Source organism: Meleagris gallopavo, chromosome 6 (genome assembly GCF_905368555.1).
Source record: "Meleagris gallopavo chromosome 6, MGAL_WU_HG_1.1, whole genome shotgun sequence".
In the NCBI taxonomy this organism is placed as follows: Eukaryota; Metazoa; Chordata; class Aves; order Galliformes; family Phasianidae; genus Meleagris; species Meleagris gallopavo.
In genome coordinates this window covers 23,870,185-23,882,431 of record NC_139409.1, presented here as the reverse complement: position 1 = coordinate 23,882,431, position 12,247 = coordinate 23,870,185, and the positions used below count along the sequence as shown (strand labels likewise).

Sequence of the window (12,247 nt, the reverse complement as noted above, 5' to 3'; positions counted from 1 at the left end):
AGGTTTCTATTCAATGTAAGAGTCCTCAGTTCCGCACTCTGAAACTGCAAAATATTTCTTCAACTTAGTTAAGGCTTTATAGCAACAAGAGTTATGTGGGAGAACAGCTGAGTACCCTTTTTCTTTAAAACCAGAAAAAGTCACTAACAACACAACAGCCCTGGTGGCATCTGAAGCAGGAATTATTGCACACCGATACTGCCAAAATGAAATACGCAACAAATTAATGAATACTTCATTACAAAAAAGGAGGAGTGACACTGGCCCATGACCTGCTGGGTGGATGGACATCCATGCATTTGTGTGAGTATATATGGGGCTGAGATGGAGACCCTGGAGCTCCACACTGGCAGAGCATGCAAGATCCATAAAGCAGAACACGTTACTCTAACACTGATCTAGACTCATGCTATTTTCTTTTTCCTTTTCAAGTAATAGAAAGCTGTCTTTCTTTTTGATCTGAGCTTGGTCACTGTGACTCATTTTGCAAGCTGAATTCTGATTATACAGAGGAAAAGGCCAAAAACTTAAATATTACTTCTTCTGCACAGTAACAGTAAATCTATTTTCTCCTGGGTGAGCTTGAGGCGATAAACAACTCTACGAATGGTTTGCTGTATGATATGCAAAAAAAAGATATTTCTGCAGCCCGTCTAGACTCTCAGACAAGATCAGATTGTGCTGTCATCAGAGACATTTCCATAGCCTGTTGTAGCACTTGAAAGACAGAAAAAAATACCTTTTCAGAACAGTCACGCATAGTGAAAAATAAATAAAAACAGTCTGACCTGCCAGTGTTGTAGTGGAAGTCTGAATGCAGTAACCATAGACAATTTAAAAATTATGCTAATACAGCAATAAGTTTCAGCAAACATTTGTGAGGAAAGGCAACTCCCTCACAAGCGAATGCAATCCAAAAACATGAGTCATGCACAAGCAATTTTGCTATGGGCCATAAAATCACTTTATGAGAGTTACAGATAATTCTGTATGTATTCCATAATGTTTCCCTACTGTGTAGAGATGGCTATCTCAGTATCCTATCACAGATAATGACGGAAAACAAATTCTCTACATAAAAGCCGATTGCTCAGAGATTCACCCTTAACTGTTCCAAGGAATTGTAATGCTGACAGAACGCTTTATACCTTATTCATCAAAACAGAGGTAGATTCCATCAGTGCCAAACATTCTGCAGTTTAGATGGCTTTTATAATATGTAGTAGGGTGACCTGAGAGCAGCCTTAGACACAGAATACACATCTTACTATTTTTCAGCACCTACATAGTCATCAACACACATGCAGCTATCGTCCTCCACAATGACACCTCTCATTTTCTCCTATTAGTATCTTTGCACATATTCAGACATATCCAGCATTATTCAGTACTCAAACAACATACTAAATCTGTGCATGGCACACTGAGAAAAGCCTCCAACAATAAGTCAATCATGAGATAAGAGATGCTGGAAAATAAAAGGTAAATCCTACAGAGCTAACTTCAGAACAACAGAGATTCCTTCTGCACCTGTATTTTCCTCTTCACGTTCATTTCTTTTTCTAACTGTACGTTTAAAAATATATACATTAAAAATACTGAAGATTTAAAAAAACAAACAAAAAAAAAGGACTTCCCTCTTGATAGTTTCTTGATAGTTTAACTAGTTGATACTAGTGAAGGTAGTAAGGCTGTTTTACAACTAACACACTGTTGGCAGTCCAGAACTAAGGGGATTCCACTGAAAGTTCGGTGGCATATTCTTTGGAGACAACCTATGCCCCTAACAATGCAAGATTTTTTCTCAGACTTGGATGTGGTACCCTGCAGAAGCTGAGCATTATAAACAATAAAATTAATACCTCTCCAACATCATAGATCCATATGCGGCCTTCTGAATCACCAACTGCTACCTCCTTCCCAGCCTGGGCCCAGCGGACACGGTTGAGGGCAGAAGCTCCTTCTATTGTCACACTGGCGGTGGGAACCTGTTGAAACAATAGGAACAGAAAGGACAATAAAATCACTCTGCCTGCAAACCCAGGGGTCAGTTTTTAACATCTCATTTAGCTGGCTGAGTCACAAGTCCTTTGTCAAGGGGAGGGAAAAAAAAAAAAAGAGTTCATTGTTTCTTCAATCATATGTGCCAAAAAAAAAAAAAAAAAAAAAAAGTAAGGAATTGCTTGGAATGAGTAGGGAAGACTTTTCCACTGTAAAGGGAAGTAAATGAAACAATTTTTTCCCCCTTAACTTAGGAGACATGCAAAACCGCATCTACTTCTTTCTCTTTCTTTCTCTAAATTCACCAACTTATGATCAAGAATCAAAAGAATCAACAGAGGGCAGGACTTGGCTTCAGTTCCACTCTGATTCAGCACGGCCCAAATACTCTGCCTGCCACAGACAAATCCTGGCTCTCATGCTGACGCACCCTTTGAGTCCATGCAGATAGATAGGTGCTGAGGCCGCAGCTCAGGAACTAGTTAAGAATCCTGAACTAATCACTGCAGGGTGAGGACACAACAGAGGCTAAGAACAGCTGAGCTGACATTTAGGAACTCCTACGACATATTCCCACAATCCTCTTTTACATCCCTATATTCCCAGGAGCCGCCTTCTGGTTTAAATACACCTGGAAGGATGCTGCTTAATTTCCAAACTCCCTCCCTTCCCAAGTCAACCAACAAACTGAACAGGTGATCTGCAAGTATACATAAGGATTCTGGTTAACGTGGGATGAATAAAGCAATGAGCATGATCTTAGGAGAAGTATTTGTAATCTACTCTGGAATGAGGGCATCAAAAGGAGCTGCAGGAGGAAGGAACTGTGTGGGTGTTAGTCCTACTTAGGTAGATCATTCCATTGATTTAGGTCACCTCAAAAGATGAATGACAATGACCTGCAAGCCTTCTAATGCTCCATTCAGCTCTTTTAAGACAACCTGCCTGAGCAAGGAGCCTGCAGCTTACCATAGCAGCCTCTGAGCAAGGCTTTCTGGCTTTTTAGGTCAGAGCAAATGGGGCAGGACAGCAGCTGCAAGAGTGATCAATCTGTGGGGACAGGGACAAGGGCATGCCGTAGGATCTGCAAGTGGAGCTGAAGAACAGTCCAAGCAAGCAGAGGCAGCTGGACAGGAGGCAGAAGGGACCAAAAGGGTCTTTATCGTGGGCAGGTGGCTGCCTAAGAGGGAAATGAGCAGACTGAGGGTGGCATTAAAACATGCATGAAAATTGAGAAACCAACAATGTTAACAAAAGATAAAATTAGATTTCTTGACTTCATCTCAGTTCCTGGCTATAGTTTTGTACTGCAGTTGTGAGACAGTCCAGTGATCCACATGAAAAATGATTTTAAAACAAACACTGCTGGGCTTCCTTGCCAATCTCCCTCCTGCAGCTCCAACACCTTCAGTGTGACTTAAGCTGAGGCAAGGCCGGGAGCTGAGCCTCTGCGGGTTCCCTTAGGCTCTGCTGGGTCCACACGGTCCCTGCAGCAGCAGCAGCAGCTGCAGCAGCTGCAGCTGCAGCAGCAGCAGCAGCAGCAGCAGGACACTGGCATGCTGCTTGTTTTGTGCCTTTACACCCTGAGACCCTGCTCCTCCTCCTCCTCACCCAGCTGACCAAGGCCTGCAGAACCTCACAGTGCCTCTCAGCTCAGCCGCCTGCCCCATAAAAGGCTGCAAAGCCCCGTGTCAGAAATGAAAAAGGATCTTGTTTGTAAGATGATGTAGAAATAGTGCTGGACAACAACGAGAAAACATACAGTGTTCAGATGCAAAGCACGCTGCCAGCCTGCTCTCTTGGCAGCGCGGCCGGGCCCAGCCCAAGCAGCCCTGCCATGGGCACTGGCAGTGTGCGAACTGGAACAAAATCACATTTAAAACAAGCATGTTTTGCTCTGCGATCGCTGATTTCCACAAAAAATAACAAACAAGCTCAGATAATTCCAGCCAAAATTAATTTCGTAACATTTGGAAATGGGTATCTTCCAAAACGACAAAACACCACGTTTTGAGAGCGCAAATCTACCAGCCGGCTGTGTTTCTCAGAAAACTGCAGATCAAAGATATTTCTTTCAAGTGAACTAACTACAGTGTGCATTTAGGACACTGCTTTTTTAACAAAATCTTTCAGGGGGCTGAAATCTATGGCTCTAGGACTGCTCTGTTCCTGTTAATGCAGCATTCTTCCAGCATTCCACATAAAAAGAAGCAGTGTGCCACAGACACAAGACACAACCCATGGGTTATTGGTTTTTTGTTTTGTCAAATCTGATGGTGCTGTGAAGTCCTATTAATATTCTACAGAGCTATCCGACAAAATCAGAAGCAATCATGAAATAGTCTTCAAAAATCTAAACAAAAAACCCTCTTCCCCAGTGACAGAGAGAAATACAGTTGAGCCATCGTATCTTAAAATGGTTAATAGCGATAGGTTAAATTGCACGTGCCTATTTTAGATTTTAAAGATACGAATTTATTTTATGACGGCACTGTGTTTCTAAAGCCACATTTAAAATACTTCATAGATTCTGTGATTTCGTCAGATATTTAACAGGTAACGGATTAGGAAAGATGTGTCAGGGGAACGTGCATTCTAAGAATGTACTTTAAAAAATATATATTGCTTATATAACATCAAAACCTGCTTGTAAATATATCTTCCATCTGCTTCTAGAAATAGACACCATCTTCACACTTTCAAAGCTGAAGTACGGCATGCAAGAATGCATCTGAAAGTAATACAACAGAGAACTAAGCAATTCTACAGATCAATTTAATACCAGTTTGTAGGCAAACAAGACTCAGCAGCAGCCTAGGGACCTTCTCCAGCCTTGATCAAAAAAAGAAATGGTATGGACATATAGGTAGGACAACAACATTTACTATCCTGAAGCTATCTGAAAACCTCACATTCCAATCCCTGAAATAGCATTATTCAGTTTGCAAAAGAATGAAGATACAAAGCATTTTTTTTTCTTTTAAAATCTTTTATATTAATTCGTCAAATTAAATTGAACGTGATGATTTGCATTGCTGCTACAAAAATCATTTCTGCTATCCTCAGATTAAAAATGCAGCATACAAATATCCTAGCTATTCTAGACTGTGATTTTGAGAACAACAGGATTGATTAAATTTGCAGCACAGTCACATTTATTTTGATCAGATGCATTTAGTTTGTGGGAGACAAGTTCTTAATAAATCTGGGGAGCAACAATAGTGTAAAGCTGCATTACAGATCAAAAACATGAAGGTAACATATCGTAACTAAATCCAGGTATTTCCTTAATTGTTAAAAAATAACACCTAAATAATAATGTGGTGTATTTCCCAAATTAAACAAAATGAAGTACCACTAATAACAACCATATCTCACTCTTACAAAGAGATTTTTATCGACGGTTAGCAGCAAAACACATTAATATAGCTCTCGTTTCCTACCGTCTTAACAAATATTTTGATATTGTAGGTCTGGCATCTAAAAGTAGGAACAAGCTCAAAAATAGATGTTTCAGGGCTTCCTGATACAAAAGTGTTGACAGGGTTCATCTCATCGACAGCAGAGCACAATGACACTGCATCATCATCAGAGAAACCTTGAATATTATAAACTAATTATGATGACCTACCAGATAGAGATAAAAGCAAGCAGTGATCACTTTCAGTCATGATGTTTAAGGAACCGCTTGCAGTTGCCTGGTACTGCTCTGCAGAACAAAACCTCACACCTATTCACGTTCTGTCACTGTTATCATTTCAAGAGATTTTTAAATTTGCTTCAGCAGTAAGGAAACCCAATGACATTTCTTTCTCCAGAGGCACAAATTCAATTCTCATAAAAACACAAAGCCCTGAATCCAGAGAAATAATTTCAGTGTGATCCTCACAAGATAGCTGATTTCAGCCTCACAGTGGAAATCGTTTGTGGACTCAGGGGTAGCCTTGCAAACAGAAGAGAAGCAGGATAGAGCTTGAAGTTAATTTTTATTTCTTTGCTGATGTTCCTATGTGTTTATATGTAAACATGCTGAAAACACACCGGCAGTTTTCTACATACAACTTTATTATTGATGGGAATGGGATCAAGCGGTCTGTGCTTTTTTTTTCTTTTTTTTTTTTTTTAAAAAAAAGAAATTATGGTCTCGTTGAATTAAATGGCAAAACATCAGTTGATTTCAAGCAGAGCATTTGGGGGGAAAGGTTCGGTGTTTTTTTTTTTTTTTTTTAAAATACTTGGTTTTATGCTCTGTGTTTAAGCCTGCATTAATGAGAACACCTGAAGGATACGTCCCTCCCTTCCCAAAATAAATTCTGAGGAGACTCCTCCTGTATGTCCTCCAGCTGTATGTGCTCTAATTAAGGAGGCTGTGCTGCTTCCTGCTCGAGCACTTCAAAAGGCCTTGCTGCTCCCCTCGACGGAGCAGCGCTGGTTCCTCTTACCTGTCCATGCTTATTTATGGCGAGCGCCAGTCACTGGGAGCCATAAACTGCCTGTTCTTTGCTCTGGTGGGAATGTATATCATGTTTATATGAAAGATGGATTAATGAACAAAATAATCTTAAAAACACACAAAGAGAGGAAAAAAAACGGTATTATAGAAAACAGGCTAGGTGTCATAAAATACTGCAAGCTGATTCCCAGTTTTCTCCTTGCTTCTGGAAATGAAAGAACTGTTGAATAGTAAGTTCCCTCAATTCTTATGTGCCATTGAATTAGAAGTACGTAAGACTCCAGCTCTGGAAAAATATTTCCCCTCTTGTTCTGAATACTAACTGATGGTCATCTAAGTCTCCAGGTGACACCGTGGCTCTTTTTACAACCGTCTTCAGGGAACAGGGAGATCCAGACCAAATATTCTCAATACACACCTGTAGCATTTTGCTTGTTTGTTTTTGGTCTGAAATAAGAAGAGGACGTGGGGATGTGTGTTCAGCACGGCTAGGAAACGACTTAGTGAAAATACGAGACTTGCTAGTCTCAGTCTTTGCAAAGAACTGTACGAGACCGGCCGTTTTGCCTCTGCTAACAGCTGTGTGACGAACCCCTTCTCATCAGAGAAAGGTGAAGGTGTGACATTCTCTCCCCCGCTCTGCAGTCAGCAGCGACAATAAGAAAACCTGCGTTTTCGTTTGCGTCTGCGCGCTTCGGTTTCACGGCAAACGTCGCAAACTTTGCAAAAGCAAGCAGGTGAGGGCAGGAAGCCGCGGGCCAGCCGCGTTCCCCCACGCTACGCGGGGCGCTGGGGGCGAGGCGGGGCGCCCCGCGGCCGCGGTCCCGGCGGCGCTGGGGGAAGGGACGCGCGGGGCTGAGCCCTCCCCAGCCGCGCGCCGCCCGCCGCCGCCGGCCCTCCCCCAGCCCGCAGGTAGCGGGGCAGCCTCGCGGCGGGGGGAGCGGGGGCCCCGCCTTGCCCTGCCGTGCCCGGTCCTGCCGGTCGCCCCGGGGCCCGGGGTGCCCGCGGCTGCTCGGCGGCGCCGTCGCCCCGCGCGGGTGAGAGCCCGCCCCGCCGCCCCCGGCCCTCACCTCGGTGTCGTTATTCAGGTTCCACAGATCCAGGCGCCCCATCCCGTCCACGCAGGCGAAGAGCGCGGGATGCACTGGCGACCACATGACATCGTAGACATAGTCGGCATTGTCTTCAAAGGAGTAGAGCGGCTTGTTGTGCTGTAAAGCAGAGAGAAGCATGAAGACTTCGTGGCGCTAGTGCCGCCCCGGGCTGTCTGGCGAGTCTAATTAAAAACTTTGCACATTTACAAAGTGTCATAAAACTTCCCCAGATTAAAGCTCCTCGCGAAGGGCGGGACCGCGCTTTAATGGGGCAACCACTGTCCGCTGGGATAAATGAGATGCCCGGCGCGGGCCGCCGGTCAGGGGGGAAGCGCCAGCTGCGGGCCGCGCTGCCCGGGGGGTGGGCGAACGAGGGCGGCGGGAAGCGGCAGCAGCAACACCCCGTGCCGACCGCGGCGATAAGCATCGGGAGACCGCCGGGCGCCGCGGCCTTCCGCGCTCCACGGGCGGCTGCTGCCACCTAGCGGCAGCGGCGGCGGCGTGGGGCCGCACCCCGGAGCCGGGGCGCCGTGCGGGGTCCGACCGCTCCCGGCAGCCCGCGAGTCGGAGGGAAGTAGGAAAGTACGGCGGGAATAAAATGTAATCGTCCGTCATGAATTATTCATCGCGTCTGGCTCGTCTCGTTCTCGCCTAATGGTTTCACTAATCCCTGATCAATTAATGGAAAATGAAATTTAAATGATAATGAAAACTCGAGAGATAAAAGAAATCAAGTGTTCTCGGCGTTCGCGACACAAATGCAAACACCGGGGCTTCCCTCGCTGAGGTCCCCCGGCTCCGGGCTCACGGCGGGCAGCACCTCGGGGCGGCTCTGCAGCGGGAGTGGCGCGCACCGCCCGGCTCAACGCGGCCCTTCCGCCACTCGCCTCCGTCCTTGCACGCAGAAAACAATAAGTAGCACAGAGGCACAGCTGTACTGCGCGGTATTTTTTCCCACTGCTGTATTTTTTTCCCGAAAGTGAAGCGACTGGCTCTAATTATTATATTGCTTTTCTTTCGCGTATTGTTAATTGCGAACAACAGATCAGTTCGCTCTGTGCTGTCGGCTGCCGGTTTGTGTTGGTCCCGCGCAGTGCAGCGATCCGTTCGGAGCAGGGATTGGCTTCCTTCCACAGGGCGGTTTTTTCTGACACACGAATTAACGAAAGACGTTTCGAAGGATGAGAGGATCAGGCCCCACGTTTTCGTAGCCAGCCTGATGGTGTTTATGCGTTTCCTAAGAGTACCAAACGTTTCGTTTTAGGTGACAATAAAGAGAATTAGAGCTTGAGGTCATTACCTCATATTTACGTAACGCTTGAACCTCTTTTCCAAAGCTGGGGTTTTGGAAAAGAAAGAATAAAAATCAATCACAGGAATACTTTGTTACCTAAACAAGCCCCGATTCCCCCACGTGTATCTGCTTAGTGCATTACCAGTGCCAACCCAGTCCCTTACACGTGTAAATGGGATTACTTGCATGCCTGTAGCAAAGCATTTGCAGGGCTGAGGGCCATATGAAGACGAAGCTTTCGAAGGGGCAGAGGTATTTCATGGGAAGTTTCAGAGTGAACCTCTACAGCCAGTTGCTAGGTGGCTGATATTTTTCTTAGACATGGAAAATGTGCTGCACGTACAGCAATTTAGTGTCATTGGATGGCACCAGCAAGTAGTGGTAATGCATGAAGGAGGGCTGCATGCAGCCTTCACAGTGCCACTGCGTGTGCCCTCTCAGCCTGTCCAGCCTTCAGTGGGAAAAAAATATTCCTCATATCATGCCTTCTTGTAGATAAAGAAGAACATAAGAACAACTGCATTGGACCAGGCTGGAGGTCCCTCTTGCTTAGCATCCTGTCCTCAATAATTAAAACCAGAGTGACCTTTCTTAAAAACTAATATTTCATCCTGCCTGATTTTGCCCACTGAGAGCAGTTAGGGCAATTTCAACGTGAAGACTCGATGTAAGATTAAGCATGCATATAAATGTTTGCAGAACTTCTGTACTGTAAGCCTGCTAACGAAGGGCCCAGGCTTGCAGATTCCTTTAATGTAAGGATTTTTGAGTAAGGACTGATACCAACCACTTCTAGAAAATGCTGAAATGTGGAACTATGTGAAGGTCACTTTAAAGCAGTTTTAAATTACCAAAACTTCAGACTTACATAATCTATAACTAACATGTGGCTATTATTATAAAACAACTGGAATTTAAACTTCATGAGCTTTCATTCTTAAATATCAACCCACTCTGTTACTCCATGGAACAGAAGAAATTGTTTAAAGCAGTATCTTCAGAGTAACTTGCATCAAATCTATTCATTACTGAGTTTGGAGTTAAAACGTGGCCCCTGCTGAATCAGTGCAGATTTGCCATCAATTTCAATAGGATGGGAATTGAGCATTTAGTGAAAAAAGCCATTTCTAAAGCGTGTTTTTATCTCGTTTCTTTAAGCAAATAGCCAAAATCTATTGTTCATCTTCAGTGTTTGTATACAGGCATTGTTTAAAAGAACAATTAGGAGTGAACATCTTAAATACATGGGAGCTGTCTTGGAATTAGCATTTGTCTCAAAAATGAGAAACTTGCTTAAATAAATAATAGATATTTATATAACGGAGATATTTTTTTCCATGTGTAAATTTGACCAGTTTGTTCTATTACTTATTTGCATACAAGAATTTTCTTTAATCCAGGAGGCGCCACACATAAAGTAGCTAATTATCCAAATAAAGGAATGCATACATATTCACGGATTTTAACTAGCATCTGACTTCTTAAAAAGCCACGGAAAAAGCAATTAGCTTTGCCCGCTTCATGAAAGCAGCGTTTTACACATTGGCACAATTTCTATGGGTGTCAGCTCCACCTAAAGGTTCCTTCGGTGCTACAGATCTATGGCAACACCATACTGAGTGCTGTCTCCCATTTTAATTCTCACTCAATTTTCTCCTTTTTAGGCAAAATCCTTAGTTCTGCCCTACACTGATTAACTACAGCCACAAATGTGGTGCAGTACTGCAAGCTAATGTAAACAAATTTGATTTTTCTACATGTGCAGCAAATATGACAGATTCATGAGTGTTTGGCAAAGAAACTTTACAAACCAGATGGCGTGGTGTTTTTAAGGTGCAAACTCTGGCTTGTAGGCACTTGGAAGAAGCAGTCCCAGAGTATTCCTGAGCAGAGTGGCTGCCCCCTGAACAAACTTTATGGCCTGTATGGGTGGCAACTTGTATTACTAGCATTTGTTCACTGAAAAAGAAAACGACTAAACAAATACCTACAAAATGGTGTTAAGAGAAGACATCTCTTCCAGAATAGGTAACACATTAGAATCAAAGAAGGGCTTGAGTTGAAAGGAAGCTCAAAATCCACCCAGCTCCAATCCCCTGCTGCTGACAGTCTGACAGGGCTGCCACCCAGCAGCTCAGTTGCCCAGGGCCCCATCCAACCCTGCCCTGAGCACACCCAGGCATGGGCCACAGCTTTCCGGGCAGCAGTGCCTCACCTTCCTCTGAATGTCCACTCTAAGCCTCTCTTCTTTTAGTCTAAAGCCATTCCCCCTTGTCATATCACTAAGTGCCCTTGCAAAAAGTTTCTCTCCATCTTTCTTACAAGAACCTTTTAAGTACTGAAAGGCTGCAGTAAGGTCTCCCTGGAGCCTCCACATTGGGAAGAGAAGCTCTGCTGTCCTTATTTAAAGTAAGCATTAAGGTGCCAAACTGACTGGATACAAAAGGAATCAAGATAGGCACAGGGTGTGGACTTCTACTCAGGTTAGAATCTGAGCTCTTCCATGCTTTTCATAGACCTAAAGTTCTAAGTCCAGCCTTTTCTGTCCTGAGAGAGACACCCTACTGTTCTGCCAAATCCAGGCTCATCTTCTCATCTTTTTCCTCCAGTGCTGCCGGTTAGCCAGCCCAACCCAAAAGATGCAGACAGAGTAAGTGATAACTAAAAGGTGCTGGGAATTTTAAGGTGAACACTCCTTGAAACAACTGTACCCTGGCCTTGACCTTTCCTGTTTCAGCAGTCTCCTTTCCCAGGTCCCCAGCTGCTAGGAGTCTGGAATTACTTGTGCATACATCTTGTCACAGGGGAGTAAGTCCTCAGCTGAGTGTAAGGCTCTGCTACTCCTGAAAGCCCATTTGATTCACCACAGAGTCAGAGGCTACAATTTTTATTCTGACTGATTGATCTTGATGGGAATTTTGCCTGTTCTGGGCTGCCATGTTTCTCCCAACTGTTAGAAAACAGTTCTAACAGTTAATGATAATTTCAGTCAATACAATAGCTCTTGTTTTCACAGGACACTTATGGGACTTGATTTAGTTCAGACTGTGCTACCTTTTAGAAGATTCAGTATTCCCAGGAACTGTTAAATTGCTTTAGAAGAGCTAGCACTAGAAGCCATAAATCAGAGTTGCTAGTTACAGCTACATCCCTGATGGCTCAGCACTGTCTGCATTCTCCCCAGAGGCTATGATTATCCCACAGACCCCGACACTATAAAACTCACAACTTGCAGTCTTGCCCCACCTTTCCCAGGCAGAGCCAGACCTTCAAGGACGACAATGGAGAAGAAAATGGGGGATGTTTATGCTCGTCAGCTTCAGCCACACGATTTCACTGTTCAGCTGAGGTGCACTAAACTGAACTACATGAGTAACTTTTCCTTTACCTTTTGTTAAATTCCTG

The 12,247-nt window shown here is 44.1% G+C and overlaps 1 protein-coding gene across 5 annotated transcripts in view; it reads right to left on the bottom strand.

The window, feature by feature from the left end:
* DYNC1I1 (dynein cytoplasmic 1 intermediate chain 1) overlaps positions 1-12,247 on the bottom strand; it is a 181,171-nt gene that overhangs the window by 17,598 nt on the left and 151,326 nt on the right. For all 5 annotated transcript variants that reach the window (XM_085227476.1, XM_085227479.1, XM_085227477.1 and 2 more), the window contains 2 exons: positions 7,525-7,665; positions 1,863-1,988 (listed from right to left, as the gene is read on the bottom strand). In XM_085227476.1, coding sequence (XP_085083602.1) covers positions 1,863-1,988; positions 7,525-7,665 — 267 coding nt within the window. The remainder of the gene's footprint in view (positions 1-1,862; positions 1,989-7,524; positions 7,666-12,247) is intronic.